Source organism: Orycteropus afer, unplaced genomic scaffold, assembly GCF_000298275.1.
Source record: "Orycteropus afer afer isolate SDZICR_OR568_19922 unplaced genomic scaffold, OryAfe1.0 scaffold00068, whole genome shotgun sequence".
NCBI lineage: Eukaryota > Metazoa > Chordata > Mammalia > Tubulidentata > Orycteropodidae > Orycteropus > Orycteropus afer.
This window is the reverse complement of record NW_006921655.1, coordinates 4,255,819-4,275,780: the sequence shown is the minus strand read 5'-3', so window position 1 is coordinate 4,275,780 and position 19,962 is coordinate 4,255,819. Positions and strand designations below refer to the sequence as shown.

General features: G+C 42.1%; 1 protein-coding gene across 1 annotated transcript in view; it reads right to left on the bottom strand.

Annotated features, from left to right (window-relative positions):
• Positions 1-19,962, bottom strand: part of RASGRP1 (RAS guanyl releasing protein 1) — a 74,637-nt gene that overhangs the window by 6,509 nt on the left and 48,166 nt on the right. The window contains 11 exon segments of the mRNA XM_007940464.2: positions 154-190; positions 675-819; positions 1,662-1,771; positions 2,612-2,716; positions 4,063-4,143; positions 6,282-6,557; positions 8,912-9,028; positions 10,080-10,253; positions 15,118-15,271; positions 18,216-18,347; positions 19,812-19,874. Of these exon segments, the coding sequence (XP_007938655.2) occupies positions 154-190; positions 675-819; positions 1,662-1,771; positions 2,612-2,716; positions 4,063-4,143; positions 6,282-6,557; positions 8,912-9,028; positions 10,080-10,253; positions 15,118-15,271; positions 18,216-18,347; positions 19,812-19,874 (1,394 nt within the window).

Below are 19,962 nucleotides of genomic sequence, written 5' to 3'. Positions count from 1 at the left end.
GGGGGTATTCACTTGCAGGGGGACTCTAGGGAATGATGATACAAGCTCTGCCGAGAAGTTGTGGACTGAACGGACAACTATAGGTAGAACATGCTTTTGAGAAGCATCTGATAGACCAGGGAAATCACAGCCATGGGCAATGCTGAATCTTACCTTTACATCGATATCCTTGTTTGATCACTCCCCAGAGCTAGGAGACAAACAAGAGCCAGTCAGAACGCTCCACAGATCATTCATCTCTCTGGGGTAAGGCTACACATCAACATCCATTCTTTATTTTCCCTGATTCCACCTCCTACTTTAAGTGGGAGAGAAACTGTTTTCCTCATGTGTCTTGTCCCTCCTGACCTTAAATTGACAATAGGAAAAGTTTGTGCTGATCAAAGTCAAATATTCTCAAGAAGCTCACTGTAGGGAATTTAGGATCTGGGCCTACTTTGGGCCTGAAATGAATGAACATTTCCACATAATTCCTCTCGGGTCATGCACCAGGGAAGACAATAAATCAGCAGGATGTGGGAGGAGAAGATGAGTGTGAGTGTTATTCCAGGTTGCTTCCGCTCTAGGCTGGGATGAGTTTATAAGGGTCCTGAGGTCTGTGCTTGTCTTTATCATATAAAGTTTACTGTATCCTTCTCCAACTTCAGCCTTCAAGCCCTCTAAGAACCACTTACAAATCCAGCACAGTTGTCACAGAAGGTGGGCTTCAAGTAGGTGGTTTCTTGGAAGTTGTGAGGAAAGCCCAGGCCCAGCTTGGAGTAGATGGAGCTGGCTCTCATGAAGTAGGCGGTGATTTCGTCCCTGCTGATGAGTCCCTCCCTGCCAGGAAATGAGAGAGGCAAGGATGTGAGCCACGGTGGGGGTGGGGGATTGGTATAGAGGCTGGTTTCTAGCCTTAGAAAATGACCTTTTATCCTCTGCTGCTCATAATGTGGATTACAACTTCAAGATCATTTCCTTGAGCCCTCCTCTTAATAAGGATACATGAATATATATGTCATAAGTAAGTGAGATGACATTACTCATTTCCATGGAGTTGTTCTTTGGCTAAACTAGGCTTTCCTAACTAATTTGACCACTGCCTATAAGACTTGAAAAAGAAATGATATAAAATATATGCAAAGGGAAGGAAATGCATGGTACATTTCTGACTTTAGATGGTGCATAACTAGAACCCACCAACCGTACACTTGGTTTCGCATAGAGAACCAAGATAGAACTTATGTAACCTTGAGGAAAGTACATAAACAAAGCATTAACAAGTATTAGTTGTTTCCCATTATTCATAATAAGGACAAAGCAAGAAGGAAGACTGACGTTTTTCTTGTTCATAGTTGATTATTAGTAAACTGGCAGATTAATGGAATCTTTAATTCTGAGGTATTTAAACAGCATGCACTTTTAAAATGGTCTGTTGTGGTCCAAACTAAAGGCAGAGGCATTCACTTGGTGATAGCCCTCTTAGCTCCAGTATTCATTAGGGAATTGCAGCAGCAATACACCTGAGTTTACACATATGTCCAGTGACATAAACCCTATTTCAAAATATTCTAGTGACACACCCATAAGCCTCATTTAAAAATCATCCTAATGACACACCCATAAACCTACTTTCACTAGCTAGGGCTCATAACCACATATTCCTATAAACAAATCTGCACCTGTCTTTGTCCATCACACAGAAGGAAAATGGAAAACTCGCAGCAATCTTTTCAAACTCTTCCTGAGAAATGTATCCATCCTGGTCGTGATCATAGTTCTTGAAGACAGACTGTGAAAAAAGAGTTTCTTTGGTGATTCCCAAAGAGAAAGCAATCCTTGCTCCCTTTAGCAAGCTGAAAAGGGGGCTGGGGCAGCTGGATAAAAGCCTCTCAGCAGCCTGAATGAGAGGAACAGGGAAACATACTCCTTAAGCGCCAGCACACCCCAGGCCTTTGCAGAGAGCATCGTCTGGAGGGTGGCCTGTGCTTTCAGTTCCATTAGCTTATCAGTTTTGTCATTGCCTCTGGCCACTGCGAACTCCTAGTTCATCACACAGAGGAACACTCCCCCTCCACTCTGCAGGGCTTCCATTGCTTAGCTCCATTGTACATTCTCTGTGAAGCTTCTCTGAACAGCTCAGCTGGAAGTGCTTCCCACTGCCCTATCTCATTGGCTCTTAGTTCTCTGTTGGTGCACTGGAGGACAAGTAATGGCCCACAGATGATTGTAGAAGCACATACTCCCTCCTCCACATTCCGCACAGTGCATTGGATCAAGGAAGGCCAAAATTCTCAGTTTTAGATTTTCCTTGTTAACCTTACTTTTATTTAAACCTTTCCCGTACCTTATTTCCCTCACATCAACCAACAGTCTTTAAACATGTTAGGTCTTAAATAGGAGACACCTGTCCCTCAATGTGAGCCGAAGCATGTGGACAAAACATAACTTCTGTACTGTTCTGCAGCCACATTATGAGATATAAGTGGTTCTTCAGCTCACATATGAATAAGTTTCAAGTTTCTACCCCTTGTATTTCCACATCACTGCCCTTGCTCCCTACCCGTTCTTCCTGTATGCAGAACTGAAGCAGGCAGTGCCTTGCTTTTGTCTGAAACACAGCTATACTTACATCCACCATCCTCTGGACATGTTTGCTTATGGTCTTTGGGTCAGGTTTGGGAGATACTCCTGAGGCCCAGTCCACTACTACTGGTGGCTTTGAAGGTGTTAGTGGCTAAAATGAAATATTCAGAGAAATCCTCGTGAGTATAATGCAATCTTACAGTCTTCAGCTCCTTCCTTTCCCACTGTCTGACAGTTATATCTATGGACTACCCCCTTTCTGTGCAGCAGCAAGAAGCAGAGCCCATACATAATTGAAATCTGTAACAATAATCTTGGCTAACACCTGAATTGTGCTTTACAGTTTACATGTACATTATCTCCATCTGTAGAGAACTCAAAGTGCTCAATTTGCCTAAGTTTCCATTTCTTCTGCATTAAACCTTTTGTCAGTGCTGTCAACAAAGAGTAAAGTGGATCATTTAAATCTCTCTGTGCTCTATTCACTTTTTAGTAGGCATGTGGATGACAAGGAAACAGCTAAGGGGCAGGAAGATACACAAGGTGGGGGGGATTTGAGGCCTGTACAAGCTGAGATAGGATCTATTTCTAAATATTTGAGACGTCACCCAAATTAAAATCTCTTCCAAAAATGGGAGAAGGGACCCTTCCCATTAAAGTGCTCTCTGTAACACTCTGGAAATCGGACTTGCCAAATTTTTTTCACTGAACATTTTCCATATAATAGGAAGCTAGAACTTGGACCTTTCTGTATAGTGACAATGAAATTTACCCATCCGGACAGTTAAGGTGAATTTTTTAAGATCAATCAACTCTTCCTTTGAGTACCACTCGCTTTTGGGTTGGGAAACTATCTATCCTTCAGGAGGAAGGTAGAAATTATTTCACCCGACTTTAGCAAAGGCTGGGCAGATAAACTATGAAGCTCCTACTGTGTGCAGTGCCAGACTCTGCACTATTTTGATGACCTCTCGAGAGCACAAGAAATCAAAGATCTGGCAGACTGCTCTTTCTTACCCCAGAAAAGACAGGCTGATTAGGCTTTTCTACCTACCAAGCTGGAAATCCTCTGAAGTTTAGCTTCTGTCTAGTATACCTATTGCTCTCATTTTTACCAACAAATCACAGAAAAGAAATACACGCAGACACTTTTTAATTACTGTGAGGGGCTATCACTCCAGCTCACAATATAAATCCCTAGTTTGTAAACCACTGACTGATGCCACCATTACCCATTCTGACACTCTTACAGTATATAGTTATTTACCATTCACGTATTAGTCTTATCTTTTCAACTAAATTGTAAGCTCTTTATGGACAGGAATGATGTCGCACACATATTGAAGCTTTCTCAGTTCCTAGCACAAGGTTGGCAACAGTAAAAATGTTATACATTTACTGAACAGAACTAAAAGGCTGTTCCTTCAGATAAATGAACTCAGTGATCTGCCTGTAAAGCACCTGTTACACATGGGTGTTGTTATGTGAAAAACTCACTGGGGCTCTATGATTCCTTGGCTCCCGGGCATATGAAAGCTCATAGATTTCATCTTCAGTGTAGTAGAGATCCAGGGATAACTGCAGATCCAAGCAGAATTGGGTTAATTGCAAAGATGCTGTTTGCCTTTCCATGCTGATGTGTTTTTTTTTTTTTTTCTGTCCAGTGGTTTAGTTTTTTAGCCTTCTGCCATTCGTTTTTAAAATTCAAAGTTTTAGAGGGTGTAACACCTACTATTTTAATAGGGCAAGTGTTAGTTCTTCTTAAATTTTTTTTTCTTTTAATTTTTGAAACATCCCAACATGCCCTTCTTAACTGTGATTTTGTATTTAAATCTCTCTGTGTAGCGCCAAAGACTTGATTTTGCCAGATGGTCCCCATCTCACTTGTTTTCTCTCAAAGTGCTTAGAACATCGGAAAGGACAGAGTGTGTTCTGATATTATTGAAAAATTGCATCCAGCAACAAAGCCCAATTTAGATGATAATGGGTACTTCTTAAAGGATATGAAGAGTTAATGAGTTTCTAGCTTTCACGACCCTGAGACCAGAAGAACTAGATGGTGCTTGGCTACCAATGCCAACCACTTGGAAAAGGATCAAAATTGGAGATCCAGGATACAGTGGGAAGAAAAATGTGGAGCAAAATTAAAAAACAGAAAAATGACCAGAATTATTGGTCAGATAGAGACTGGAGGAACCCCAGAGACGATGGCCCTAGGTTACTGTTCAGGCCTGGGACTGCACACACTTCCATGGATTAGCTCTCAGCCAAACAGTAGAAAGGCCTACAAGCAGAGAGATGCACCCCTTAGATCAATCAGTCATGGGAGATCAGATGGGCAACATTTGCGTAGGGGGAAAGCTGGACAGACAGGCATGCAAAGCTAAGAGTAGTCACAGGGAAGAGATAGGAGGGGAGCTGTTTATTGGGATTGTAATTGGTGCGTGAAACCAAATACATACGAACTGTTGAGAGTAAAACAAATCTGCTTTGTAAATTTGCCCCAAATCACAGTAAAAAAAAAAAAAATTAATGAGTTTCAAATGCCTCAGAACTAGAGAAGAGAGGAAAAAAAAAAAAAAAACCTCTGGTGGTGCAGTGCCTAAGGCATTTGACTGCGACCCAGAAGGTTGGCTGTTCAAACCCACCAGCCACTCTGTGGAAGGAAGATGGGGCAGTCTACTTCTGTAAAGATTTACCACCTATAATCTAGTTCTTAACCTAGAGTCTATGGATGGACTTCAGGAGATTCCAAACTCCTTAAAATTATGTGCATATTTTTGAGTATATAGTTTATACATATTTTTGTGTGAAAAGGGTTCACAGTTTTCATCGCAGGACTTATAACCCAAAAAAGCAAAGATGCAGTGCATGTTTTTAAAGATGATGAAGTGTGAAGCAGCTGTCTACCAAGGTCACCTGGCTAATTAGTGAAAGGGATAGGATTAGACAAGAGCATCAGACAGCAGCCGGACGTGAAGCCTAGGGCTATATCAAATGCTCCTGTGAAGTAGGAGATTACTGCGGTCTGCAAAAAAAGGTTAAAAATTACGTAATTTTAGAACTAATGGAAATGTTTAGAAGTCATCTAGAGACTAACCACTCTGATGTTACATAGGAGAAAACAGAGGATTAAAGAGTTATGTCTGCAGTCACACATGTAGTGAACTGCAGACTCACAGGTCTGGAAGGAAGCTCGTGAGCTCACTTTGCTCTACTGCAACAGTAACAAGTGTTTACCTATCCTGGGCTTGAATACCTCCAAGAACAGGAGTCAAAGCTAATGGTGGCAGGATCCAAATCATAAACATGATTTTTTAATTCACTTTCTTCTTTTTTATGAGAACACACCATCTCCATCTCTTACCAAGCCTTGTATCCTGATTTGCCAGTCAGCTCCTCCCAAAGAGTTTAGCACACTTTTGCAGGGGTAGGCAAACGCTTCTACAAGTCTGAATGGCATACTGTTTAAGAGCACAGCCTCTGGAGTCCCACACCTTGGGTCTGAATCAAAGTTCTGCTACTTAATTATGTGTGGACCTCTGGCGAGTTATGTCTTTATGCCTCAGTATCTGCATCCATACAATGGGGATAATAATAATATCTACTTCACAGAATTTTATGATGATTAAATAAGCTACTATGTAGTAAGGTACATAGAGAGGTGCTTGGCATGCAGAAAGTACACAGTACATGTTCTCCAGTGTGAACCTCACCGTCAACAGGTGCACCAAGTCCTTGTTGGCCTCCAAGGGTGGGGCTACCTCCTGCAGCTGTACCAGTTCATTGATATGATTGTAAAGGGCCAGCAGCTTGTGGACGTTCACCTTTCCATCCTCCAGATAGTCAGGCATTGCTTCGTACAGGGAGATGAGGTCCTTGAGGTGCACCCCCAGGATGGGGATCTTGAAGTGGGTGCACTCCCCATAGGCTCGCCGGTAGTTGTCATAGTTTCTGCAGGAGGACAGCAGCTCAGTCATCTCACCCAGGACCTACAGAGGCAGAAGAACAGAACCAATCCCAGGTACCACTGGGGAGAGTGTGGTGTCTGTAATGGGCATTTGATTCCTCTCATCCACTACCACGATTTCACCCCATCCCTAATATTTCAGGCAGAAGATGATTCATGTAAAAAGTGCAGATTATGACTCAAACTTAAATCTTCAACTGAAGTAAAATATCCCAGGGTGTATTATAAGCAAAATACTTATAAAAGCTTTACTTTATTCTACATAACTTTAAAAATTTAAAACAAGATTTTATTTATCATTTTTAGATTAAAATTTCTTTTTAAACATATAGTATATCTGTTACAAAAACTTAAAGGTATAAGAATGTACACTGAAAAGTCAATGTCCTCTGCCCTCTGCCCTCTGCCACACAGTTCCCTTCCTTAGTGTCTTGTGAATGCTTCCAGAGACATTGTATTGCACACCATTTGAAATGTGGCATTAGGAAATGCTGTTGGTATTGCTCACACGGGGAAACACAATGTTATAAGTGGTCTATTGCATGTTCTTCTCTAGGAGGGCCTCTATGGGTCTTACTGTAATGACCCCCAAAAGGGGTCTGTGTCTTAAGAAGTAGGTGGATCCACAGACTGAAGCCCTGAAGCAAAGAGACTGGGTAGACTAGACCTGTTCTCAGCAAAGGACGCCAAAGAGAATGAGGCGAAAGCACCAGGGAGCTCTGCACAAGAACATACTCCTCCTTGGCCTTGGAAGTGGGCATGGCTGCTCGCTAGCACAGAAAGGGAGGAGCCACAGCTGGTATTCTTTTCGAACCTGGTTCAAGTCAGCAAGCAGTTCACAGAATCCCATTCCCTATGTGTTGTGGCCAGCTTTCTCAGAAGCAAAGACATGAAATGAAAGATCGTCTATCATGTTATCACACACACTAACCATTATAAACACTGTGCTCCCAATTCTTCTATTATAATTGTGGCCTGAAGAAGTACCATTTCTCCACAATAAAGAACTTGAGTCTTGGAGTCAGCCTCTCTTAATCAACCGAGGATGGCAAGCATGTCCCTGCATCACCCATCTCTAGCAACTGTGGGTTTGTGTGAAGTATGGATTAGGTTGACAGTCAAGTCTATGGCTAACTGACCTGAAGGAATATTTGTGACTACTTCCTTTCTGTCACCTCTAAGACTTGGGTAATTTTTCCAATGGTTCCAGCCAAGTCTCAGCTGAACTGCAGGAAACTGAAAAGTAACTAAAGATTCTTCTTTTGACCCGACTATTGGGAAAAGGAGGGTTGGGCAGCATCACTACAGCCCAGCTTTGTGACAGCAGAAGGGATGAGTGAGAGACTCCTCAAAAAGAGGCTGAACACCTAGGACAAAGGGACAAGGGCCATGAGGCTCAGGCATCTCTTCCTAAGAAGAGAGTCTCCCTCCATGCCACTTTGGAGGATTAGGGTTTCAGCATATCAAGGGAGGGCTCATTGGTTCTCTTACACGTCATGAAAATACCCACCAAGCTGTCATTATCTAACCCATACCATACACAGCTGCATGCATGTCTTTAGTATGTCATAGTGAGTCACCTTTATGGTAGCTCTGTGTCATAAAGAAAAGGTTAAATAATATTCTGTAAAATCTAATAAAGCAGAAAAGTGCTCAGGACCTTATGGATCCTCAGTAACATTGGTGGCATAGTGCCTAAGGCATTTGACTGCTAACCAGAAGGCTGTTGGTTCAAACTCAATACCCACTCCTTGGAAGGAAGGAAGACAGGGCAATCTACTTCCATACAGATGCTGCCCCAGAAACCCAAGGAGGGGTCACTAGGAGTTGGATCCAACTCGATGGCAATGAGTTTTTTTTTTTTTTTTGGTTACAAAATGGCACCTAAAGAGCTCTTCTTCAACTATCTGGGAAAATTCAGCTATCCAGAATATCATTCTTCAAGGGTCCTGGACAGCGGCTTTTTAAAGTGTCACTATATAACTACACTCAGCATGCAAACTGAACTACTGGCAACGGAACCATTATTCCTTCTGGGAAAACGTTTTGAGTAAGGAGTAGAGACAGGGAGCTAGTGTTAAAGATGGCAACTCTGATTATTCAGTAACATATGTGTATGGGGAAAGGCGCACACATTATTTCAGCTGACCCAGTAGGAACAGGTGACACGGACTGTGGCCAGACTGATTACACTTACTCGCAAATCTGACTGCGCCATTCTGCAGGTTTTCTTTGGGTTTGCCTCCCTGGTACTTTGCTTGGTTGTCAAGAGATAGTGCCATTTTGAAATGCTCTCTGGGTGCTTCTCAAGGAGAAAACATCCACAATGGTCGTGGAGACGCTTCCAAAGGTTACAGAGAAGGCAGTAGCACTGACCTTATTGATTTCATGTGGAACATGCGAACTTGTCTCCTTGAGCCTGGAGATTGAGCTGTGACACAGTCCACCTATTACAGCCATCAATGTGTTGAAGTTCTGTAGTTGGTGGAGCTTCTGTGATACGAGACAGAGGTCACACAGTCATTGTACATGTCAATCACCTGGGAGGGAAGAGGCTGCCTCTCTTCCCCGTGCTGCAAGTCTTCTTTACACTGGCCAAAGACTAGCAATCAGGTGTTGCAATTTTCTGTCTATTTCTCCCCTTAGACTTAATTGCAGACCAGTGGGTCTCAAATCCAGCAAGATATCACCCCCTCTTCTCTGTGATGCAGCTGGTCTGTAGATTACTATCTAGATCAAAGGTTTTTAAAAACAACCCAAAGTACTTGTTTAACACTGATTTCTGGTCTCAACTCTAGACATTCTGATTCCCTGGATCTGGGGTTGACCTTAGGGACCTGTACTCTTAGCATGCCTCTAGATAGTGTCAGAGAAGGTGGCCCATGCTCTGAGAAACTTGGAGAAACACTGGTTGATCTATAACATCCAGGGCTGGAAAATATACCATTGCATGCAGTCTTTTATTTCCTTTACCACAAATTAACTAGACTGTTATGTTTTTGAGAGCAAGAATTTTGTTTTATTCACCCGTGCAAGGCAGTAACTGGGATAGAGAAGCTAGAAATCTCTGGGGAATTTAAAATATAGGTTCATAGTATCTGTTTCCCTTTCATCAAATATGTAAACTTTGCCCCTCAAATATTAAATCTAGCCATTTAACATGCATGAGCTCTGAAACTTTAGATAATCTAGGTTTGTCCAGACTCAGTAAAGCCTGGGATTGTGATTTCCTGTGCCATAGGTATGGGCCAGGTGAGGAGAAACCAATGTAGGCTGGTAACCATCTTTTGAAAAATGGTAAAGATTTAACCAGTAGAATAAAAACCTTATCCTGACCTCTAAGGTGGCCTGTGTGGCCCCCATATTGCCCTTGGGTGGGGCAAAAGAAGGTCACCGTATCTCACTCTGGGTACAGTTGAAGGAAGAGTTTCACACTGTGATTCAGGAAGGAAAATGCCCCTTATGGACAGTCTAGGCTAGGGAAAGAGAAGGGTAGAGAATTTACGTTACAGCCTAGGCCAAAAGTCTTACTCTAGTCACTCACCTGAGCTACCTGGATGAACTTGATAAAGACTTCTGCTCGGAGCTGTGGGGTGGGACGGCTGAGAACCATCAGTTGCACCCACTGGGAGATGCCATTACATAGGGCAATGGATCGTTCCATGGTGGGGTTCTCTTTTACACAGCTGTTCACAAGGTAATTCTGATAATCGGAGAACTGGGGAAAAAGAAACTCATTAGAACTGCTCTTCTGGTGTTCTGGGCAATCTGAAGGATGGGCACTTCTGCTAAGTTGATGGCTCAGTACCGTTCTGGGGCAGAGGTGCTCCTGCCCTCCTCTCCTGCATCTTCTCCACTGGGCTGGTAGGAATGGTGGAGAGGAATCTTTACTATTCTACCACAACATGGCCTCTCTCTGTCAAAAGCCATTAAGTCCAAGTGGATATGCAACTACGCTTTCCCCATGCCACTGAGCTGATTCCAACTCAGCAACCCTTTAGGACAGAGGAGAACTGCCCCATAGGGTTTCCAAGGCTGTAAATCTTTATAGAAGCAGACTGCCCTATCTTTGTCCTGTGGAGCAGCTGGTGGGTTAGAACTGCTGACCTCTGGTTAGCAGCTGAATGCTTTAACCACTTTGCCACCAGAACTCTTTGTGCATACACTAGTTAATCAAAATAATGTGCTTGTGTAGATATACTATCCTTTCAAACTTCGAAAGAATACAGTACAGAAGAAAGATTTCAGTACTGGCTCCAGGTCTAACATTGAAGTTCAGAGAAAAAAGATTAATTTTCTTCACAAAAATATTTGTTCTTTCTCTCTTACTGTTTCTCTTCGCCTCCCAACTGTTTTTATACTTTAAAAATGGGATGATAAAAATGTCCCTATCTGTTGTTGTTGTTATGTGCCGTCGAGTCGGCCCCGACTCATAGCGACCCCTCCTTGGGTTTCCAAGGCAGTATCACTACGGAAGTAGGATTTCCCAGCCTTCCTTCCGAGGAGTGGTTGGTGGGTTTGAACCTCCAGCCTTCTGGTTAGCAGTCAAGTGCTTTTAGCCACTATGCTACCAGAGCTCCCGTCCCTATCTAGGACATAGAATTATAATGAAGATCAAACGAGATAACATATGAAAACAAAGCATTTTAATTTTTCAAAACCTCACCCCTCACTGCCCTCGAGTCGGATCTGACTCACAGCGACCCCTCCTTGGGTTTCCAAGGCAGTATCACTACGGAAGTTGATCGCCCATTCTTCCTTCCGAGGAGTGGCTGGTGGGTTTGAACCACCAGCCTCCTGGTTAGCAGTCAAATGCCTTATGCACTACGCTACCAGAACCCCTAATTTTTCAAATTGCTATGTAAATGTGAAGTGATGCTAATGGGAAAATTACTAACCTCATGCTAAAAATGCTTGTGTGGATTTCTTTCTATTACCATCTTGAGTACAGGCTGAGAGAAACGGAATATGAAACTTGATTTGCTATATTTTCAGTGACCACAGTGTCCAAACTTGACAATGGCACTGACTATTGTTGACAATGAAAAACCACATTTGAAGTTGGGAATGTCCTGGAAGATCCAGTTTAAGTGACAATTGTATATGTTGTATCCCTGTCCTAAAGAATCCCTTTGCTCAAGTCAGTATCACCAAAAGGGAGGGTTAGTCTGCCCTTCTCCAGCACTGCAGTGGGAGTCCTTAGTATATTCCACAGAGATTTCCATTTCTCTGCTTCTGGGATCTCCCCTTTAAAATCAAGTACAACCATGTGACACAGTTTAGCCAACGAAATGTGAGAAGAAGTGATTTCACTTTTGAGTCAACAATTTAAGAGCCAGTGAATGATTTGCCAAGGAGTTCTGGTGGTGTAGTCCCTAAGGCACTTCTGTAAAGATCAACTATGAATAAGAATCACTTGATGGAGGGGGTTTGGGTTTGGTTGAGTGATTTGCCACATTGTTTGCACTGCTACAGAGATTGTGGAAACCTGTGTCAAGGTGAAAACTCTATCTTCTGAGTCCCTGAGTGATTATGATCAGCATAGCCCTCTGCCAACCCATGGTAGACATGTAGTGTGAATGAGAAACTTTTGCTGTGCTAAGCCACCAAGATTGGGGTGAGGAAGGGCTGTTATTGCAGTACAATAGTCCTTCATGATTAGAGAATACACTGATGAGAACTCATAATCTAAATAAAACAGTTGCATATTAACTGATTTTAATTTTATAGGGTTGTGGTGCTGAGGAGTGAAAAATTATGAGTAGGATCAAAACTTCTCCTTAAGAGAGACACATAAAGCAAAAATTTTACTGAATATTAAAGAAAGTTCCCATGACTCATTTCAATGAATATAGGGAGCTCTGGTGGCATAGTGCCTAAGGCGTTTGACTGCTAACCGGATGGCTGGTGGTTCAAACCCACCAGCCACTCCTCAGAAGGAAGGTTGAGCAATCTACTTCTGTAGTGATACCACTCTGGAAACCCAAGGAGGGGTCACTATGAGTTGGATACGATTCAAAGGCAGTGAGTTTAGTTTTATACCTCCCGTGAGGACCTCTGGTGGTGCAGTGGGTAAGGCATTTTGGCTGTTAACCAGAAGGCCGGCAGTTCAAACCCATGGGAGGTAAATAAGCCAATCTACTTCTGTAAAGATTTACAGCCTTAGAAACCCAATGGGGGTCACTATGAGTTGGAATCAACTAGATGGCAATTTATTTTTGCACCTCCCACTATAAATATAACATTGAATCCACTTGCTTTTTAAAAGAATTACCCCCGTCATATCCCCTACCCCCTGTACAGAAAAGAGTTAACCCAGCAGTCCTGAGACTGCTTTCCTTAGAAAGGCTTACTTGCAAGATTGACCCTTAACTGGCATTTGAGGGACTTGAATTTTGGGAATTCTCCCACCTTTCTCTAACTGGTAAGGGTGTCTAAACTCTGCAAACAATATGGTTTGTGCTGGATACCTTTTTTTTCTTTTGGACGTGTGAGATTTTGGTAAAGGTAGGCAGATAGTACCCACATGACCAGCCCCCAATAAAAACCTTGTACACTCCACATCTCTAGTGATCTTCCTTGGTAGACAACACTGTGTGTATGTTGTCACAATGTGATGTCGGAGGAATTAAGTATGACCTATGTGACCTCACTAAGAAAGGGTTCTTGGAAGCTTGCACCTGGTTTCCTCTGGACTTTGCCAAGTGTGCCTTTTCCCTTGGATGCTCTGGTTTGTGCATTTCTTTGTAATAAATCAGTGAGCCCTTCTAGTGAATCACCAAACATAGGGGCATTCTTGGGAACCCCAATACTCCTTCTACAGTAAAGTGTTATAATAAACAAAATATAAAATATACTCAGTTAACAACAGAGATTAATTTCTCTTCAAGTTGAAAGGAAAATTATTATTGGGGAAAACTGGTTATAGGAAAAAAAAATCCATTTTCTTTGGTGAAGGGACCATGTCACTCAAATAATTGAAGGCTCAGACTGATGTTTCTCTTTTCAAATAAGACACTGCCTCAACCCCAGTAAGCACTGGCTTGGCTTTTTCCTCACTGGTTCTTCACTTCTGCCTCCACTGATCTGAGCACTGGCATACCACAGACATCCTGCAGACTCTGCCCAGCAGCCCTGCCAGTTTGGCCACAGCACAACTCTCAATCATAAATAAATAAGTCTTCAGGCATTAATAAGCACCAGCCCCCCATCCCTCACTGGCACTCCTCAGACAGACCCACAGACTCCTACTGGGAGGCTCCATGTGGGAAGCTGTCATTTGGTAGTGCCTTCCTCATCATGGGGCAAGACAGTATGTAGAGCTGAGAGGCACTGAAAAGAGCCATTTAAAACATTGGAAATCAGAGTTGTGCTGTGGCCTAACTGGCAGGGCACAAACAGTTGTGTGAAAACAGAAGGAAGTCATTATCTGGAAGAAAAGATGAAATAACCTCTGTAAACAGTCTGTAGGTTCCCTTCCAGATACAATGGGACTCAATAAAGAGGTGCTGGCTGACCAAGAGGCAGAACAGTGACATAAAAAGAACACTGACCTGCCTGGGGTCTGAGCCCAAGCTCTGACCTGAATAACCTGTGTGACCTTGCTCAAGCCATTTCTCCATGTTCTCTCCCTTCATCTGGGGGACACAAGTCATCCTAAGAAACAACATCTACAACTAGGTTGACACTATTTTTAGAGCAAAACTGAAGATTGTATCTGTTGGTAGGGGTGTTGCTGAGAAGAGTAAGGGTGTTATTTCTCTGGAGACCATATCAGCCATTGAGGGTCATCTGACATGTTTGACAAGTTTCCTGTGTGGAACCAATGCTCTTTTAGTATCACATATGGAATGTTAAGGCTTACAGTGAGGAAGAGATGGACTGGTATCCTCTTTCTTTTCCTGATGATAAACTGATGAAATCTCTCTCTATTCTTTCTGCCACCAGTAACTCTGTCTCAGCTTGGTTACCACGTTACAGAGGTTTGAGTCTAGTTTATCACTAGAATCATGGGTGACTGCTGGACTATGTCAGCACTATTTCAAGGGTTTAAGTACATTCTGGGTTAAACCAGGGGTCTCTATTTTATTTTGGGACTTCCTATAGTCATTCAAAGCCTACCCAAGAATGAACTCACACTCTCAGAGGACATATCTCCTCCTTTTTTTTTTTCCTGGAGGGAGGTTTTTCGTTTTTTAACATTTCTAGCAGGCTAATGATTATAAGAGATAAAAGGAATGTGAGTGTGCATGCATGGTGACCTTTGTGTATATGATGTGTGTACTGTGTGTGTGTACACAGACATGCCTGTGTGCAAGGTATTATGTATGCTGAGAGTGTTGTGACTTGAGTGAAAGGTAGGGTAAGGTGGAGTGGCCATGGAGGATAGTAGATAGGGGAAGCACAGCAAAGCACCCAAAGAAATTCAGAGGGACAGATTTTCCACACTATGAAGGTCTTCTGGGTAAGGCCCTCAGCACCGAGGGGTGTCTGGGATGAAGAGGTGAATGAGCTACTGAATTTCTCTGCCTATTTTCAGGCATGCCCCAGGGAAGTTTTTCTCTTGCCACTTGGGTACATACGGATATCCTTCGGAAGGACTTGAACTCAAGGTAGGTAAGATGCTCAGATAGCTCTTCTGGTTCCAGATGGTCAAAGAGTAGGGAAACTTTCCGTTTCTTGCTGGTATTTGATTTTATCCTTTGAGTAAGCTTCCTGGACCAGTCACGGGCATTGCTTTTGTGGATAAACATAAAAGGGAGAAAGCAAGGAGAAAGAAAAAAAAAAAAATCAAAATTGCTTTTGGTAAGTAAGTCCATTAATGTTTCCCACAAGATTATACAAAGCAGAGTTAATTTTCATTGGTTAAAATAATGCATTAACAATTCCCTCAATTTTTTATATGGCAGCAACCTGGAAGCCTTGCTGATTTTCAATGATCCTTTCAAGCGTGTCATGGGGAACAAGATAGAATGAGAGTTTATTTTAAGGTGATGGAAAGAACAGAGTCACAGGCATTGGTCACAGGTTTCCTCTCCTTTGTCTAAGACCTGGCACGTCTGTTCTCTTTGTGCCTCCTGTGTTTCTCATTCCCATGGGTGTGACAAGGATTCTCTATCTGGTTGGAAATGTCAAGGCTGTGGAGCAGTTTTCAGGACAGAAGGGTACAGAGAACCAGCCTGATAGTCCTGCTTGGGACAAGATGTTTTGCTGCAGGGAATTAAGGGTGGAACCATGCTGTCACTCTGGGCAGGGTTGTGGCACTTTCCTCAAATTTCCCCAGCCACTGCAAAGACCAATGAAGCCTAGCTGACCCAAGGGTACCCTCCACATTTTCTTGTAATCAACCAATGTATTTCTTACTCCTTTTCAATTTCCTATCCCGGCAGTGCCTCGTTATGAATGAGATCCCTGCCTAAGTATGTCCTTAACCCTTTCAAGACTGAATTATTTTCTGCTTTAAAGTTTTTGTCAAAATCATATGTTTTCAATAATGGAAAGCATTTGGAATAAAATTATAAAAAATTTTTTGAGGTAATGTGGATTTTGATACAATTGTTGTTGTTGTTGTTTGCCGTGCAGTCAGACCGGACTCATAGCGACCCCTCCTTGGGTTTCTGAGGCAGTATCACTATGAAAGTAGATTGACCAACCTTCCTTCCAAGGAGTGGCTGGTAGGTTTGAATCACCAGCCTTCTGGTTAGCCGTCAAAATGCCTTAGGCACCATGATGCAATTAGTGGGACACATATGTCCTGAGAGGTCTCTGATGCTGAGGTTGGTGGGAAGAGGCCCATTCCTTCAGATTCGCGGTTATACAGGCCCCCACCAGATGGCAGCATGCACTAAAAATGGGATAGCAATTTCCACTAAACCCTGAAGTGGAAAATGTAGGTGGGCACTATATATCCCATGGGTCACAAAAGGGTTAAGTCAAATCTGTAGGTAAGTCAGAACAGCATATGGTTCTTACATAGTCTTCCTTTAGTGCAAGAAAAGGCTTCAAGCCTTTTTAGTGATTTAAAGGCTACACATGCAGCAAGTGAAGGTGACTCTGATGAAGAATTTGTTATGAGTAGGGGTTGGTTCAATTGTTTCAAAGTGAGGGCAGATTCACATAACTTGAAAGGAAGTACAAGTTGTCTGTAAGTCAGACATTTGTAATCTGGGGATTAATTGCACTAGGAAGCAAAGTGAAGCTGTTCAATTTTGAAATGCAGCAGTGTGCAGATCTGTGTTTCCTATACTGGTATTCCTACCAAAAAAAACAAATTCACTGCCATCAAGTTGATTCTGACTCATAGTACTTTGGGTTTTGGAGGTGTTAAATCTTTACTGAAATAGGGTCCCCGGTCTTTCTTCCGTGGAGTGGCTGGTGGGTTTGAACCACCAGCCTTCTGGTTAGCAGTCCAATGTGTTAGGCACTACACCACCAGAGCCCCTTACTGGTATTCTTAGGAACTTTATATCTCATCTCTTGACAAAAGAGTTCTATGGTCAGATGAGTTTGGAAAACGTTACAAATTCTGTAGCCCCATTAGCCAATGAGCATATTACAAACTCTGAGATGTACTGCAAAAGGAAAGTTTAACTCATCATTTCTCAAATATATGTGGTCAGGCAATATTCTACAGACTAATTCCTAAAGAGTATACTATGGAAAATACTGGTAGAGGAAAGCCACTTAGGGACATTGGGATAAGGAGACCTGGTTTGAGAAGTACCGAGAGCCCTAGGCTCTTCATCTTTTAAAAAAGAAATTGTTACTTTGAAAAATCTCTTTAATCTTATATAACTGTAAGCAGAGAGGTGCAGAGAATCCAAACTGATAAACAGATTTATTTAGGGCCACGGAACGCAACTTTGAAGTCATTTCTTCATGGGTATGGCACAGGCAGCCGCTGAAAACGCAGGCTCTGGGTCCAGCTTCTGCTCTGCCACTAACTTATCTAGTTGTGCAACCCACATGGGTCACTACTTCACTGAACCTTAGCTTTCCAATCAGAAATATCAGGATGTTGAATCAGATGATCTCTGGAATGTCTTTCAGTTCTGGAATTCTATATCCTAGGAACCTATCAGATTCCAAAATAAAGCACCCACAACGTCAAAGCCATGCATGGTATGCAATATATTCACGCCTTTCCCTCAATTGATAAAGATACTTTTTCCAGAGTGGGGCAGTCAATCTCATAAATAAGAAATCCAAAGAATAATTTGAACTAGTCCTGAGGTCCTGTTCTACTCTGGAAATCTAAATGCTTTTTGCAGACTTCCCTGCATGTTACAGACCATGTGCTCAATATATTTTTCATCAGGCCTCTCTTCATTTACAGCTTCAAAGGTGGCTCTTGGCATTAGGTGCTGTTCATCACCCTGCTTTCAGTTTCTAGTGATCTAGCTAAAAGTCTTGTCACCTGATTTCTTTTTGACTAGGGCTTATTTTATTCCTGCTCTTGGATATTAGTCACCTACAGCTTCATTCACCATGGGGCTTCTCTGCCTTTTTATCAAATGCTAAGCTTTTTACTTTGGTTAGAGACTTGGAGTGTAAGGGCCTTCTCAGAGTGGGGAAGGAGAACAGCAGTCACGGTGGGAGCTGGAAGCCTCGCTGAAGCAGCCTCGACAGTATTACAGAAGGGAGGTGGTTTCCAAAGATTAGTCAAAACCTTGACACTCACATTTGAGTTGTGTCAATTAGGCGGCAGTGTAACTCCTCACCATTAGCTTTCACCAGCTCCTGAAATTCCTCCATTGTATTGGTCAAGCTAGCATCCATTTTAAACATGATCCAGAATTCTGTTATCCAATACCTACAAGGAAGGTATGAAAAATAAAACAACAATCCAGAACTGAAGCCAAAGACTTTTACCTTAGTGGTTTCCTGTAGGAATCTGCTGCCCCAAAGAGGACTCAGACGTAGACAAAGGCTCATTTGTTCTTTTATGTCCTTGAAGGACTAGGGTGTGAGGGAAGAAAACCACCCTTGAACATCTTCTGCTTCCCTGTTCAAAGTGATTTCATAGGACAATGTGGCTTACAATCAAAGGAGCCGTGACAAAGACTTAGGCATAATCATGCATGTTGTTGTTATGTGCCGTCGAGTCGGACCCGACTCATAGCGACCCCTCCTTGGGTTTCCGAGGCGATATCACTATGGAAGTAGATTGCCCCATCTTCCTTCCGAGGAGTGGCTGGTGGGCTTGAACCGCCAGCCTTCTGGTTAGCAGTCAAATGCCTTAGGCACTACGCTACCAGAGCTCCCATAATCATGTATATCAGAGATAATTATAAAGGAGAAAATTACATAAAATCAAATGTCTAAATGGAGCAAGGTATCTGTAAATTACATTTTATCATATTTTAGAATATATGGCCATTAAAATCATGTTTACAGAAAGTCTTTAATGACTAGAGAACATTCTTATTTAAATGAAAACTATGGGATATAAAACTTTACATATTTTGATTTTAATTATGTTAAAAAGTCCACTTAAAAAAAAGATGAAAGGAATATACTAACATTTTACCAATGGTTTTTCTAGGTAGTTGGATTACAAATCATTGTTATTATAGTTATATTCCTTCATATACAGGCATATCTCGGAGATATTGCAAGTTCATTCCAGATACTTTATTAAAGTAAACATCACAATAAAGCAAAGCATGTGAAGTTTTTTGTTTCCCAGTGCACATAAAAGTTGTTTTTATACTATACTATAGTCTATGAAGGGTGCAAAGCATTATAGAAAAATTTGAAATATTGTGTGAATTATCAAAATGTGACACAGACATTAAGTGAGCACATGCTGTTAGAAAAATGGTATCTATAGACTTGCTCAATGCAAGGGTTGCCACAAACCTTCAACTTGTAAAAAAATGCAGTATCTGCAAATAACAATAAAACGACACACAATAAAACAAGGTATGGCTGTGTTTTCAAAATGTTCTACAATGAGCTATTCTACTTTTTGTTTTCTTTTCTGTAAAAATATAAAGAACACAACCAAGAGATCTTTCACTATCATGTTGTTTGATACCAAAATTCTATAAGACTACAGAAAACACTGGCATAAAATACTAAGCTCAAGCACATCAGAAAAAAATTCTCTGTGCTCTGCTGAGAATTCTCTGTGCTCTGCTGAGTTGGTCTTGAGGTGCCTATGAATCACTGGGAAGGGAAAGGCAGAGAGGGGCCAAGAAGAGCTAGGAAGCCCTTGCTTCAGCTTTTCATTTGACCCACTCCACAAATATTTGAGTGCACGCAGAAACTTTACCTTACAAAATAGCAGATCTTCAGGCAAAGCCCTGGTGAATTCTTTGCCAAGGCATCTTTATAGGTAGATCTGTGGTTAAGGGAAGTGAAGCTTCTGTCACAGAAACTCGACAACTTCTCATCTTTGGAAGTATTTGCCAAAACTATCCCCG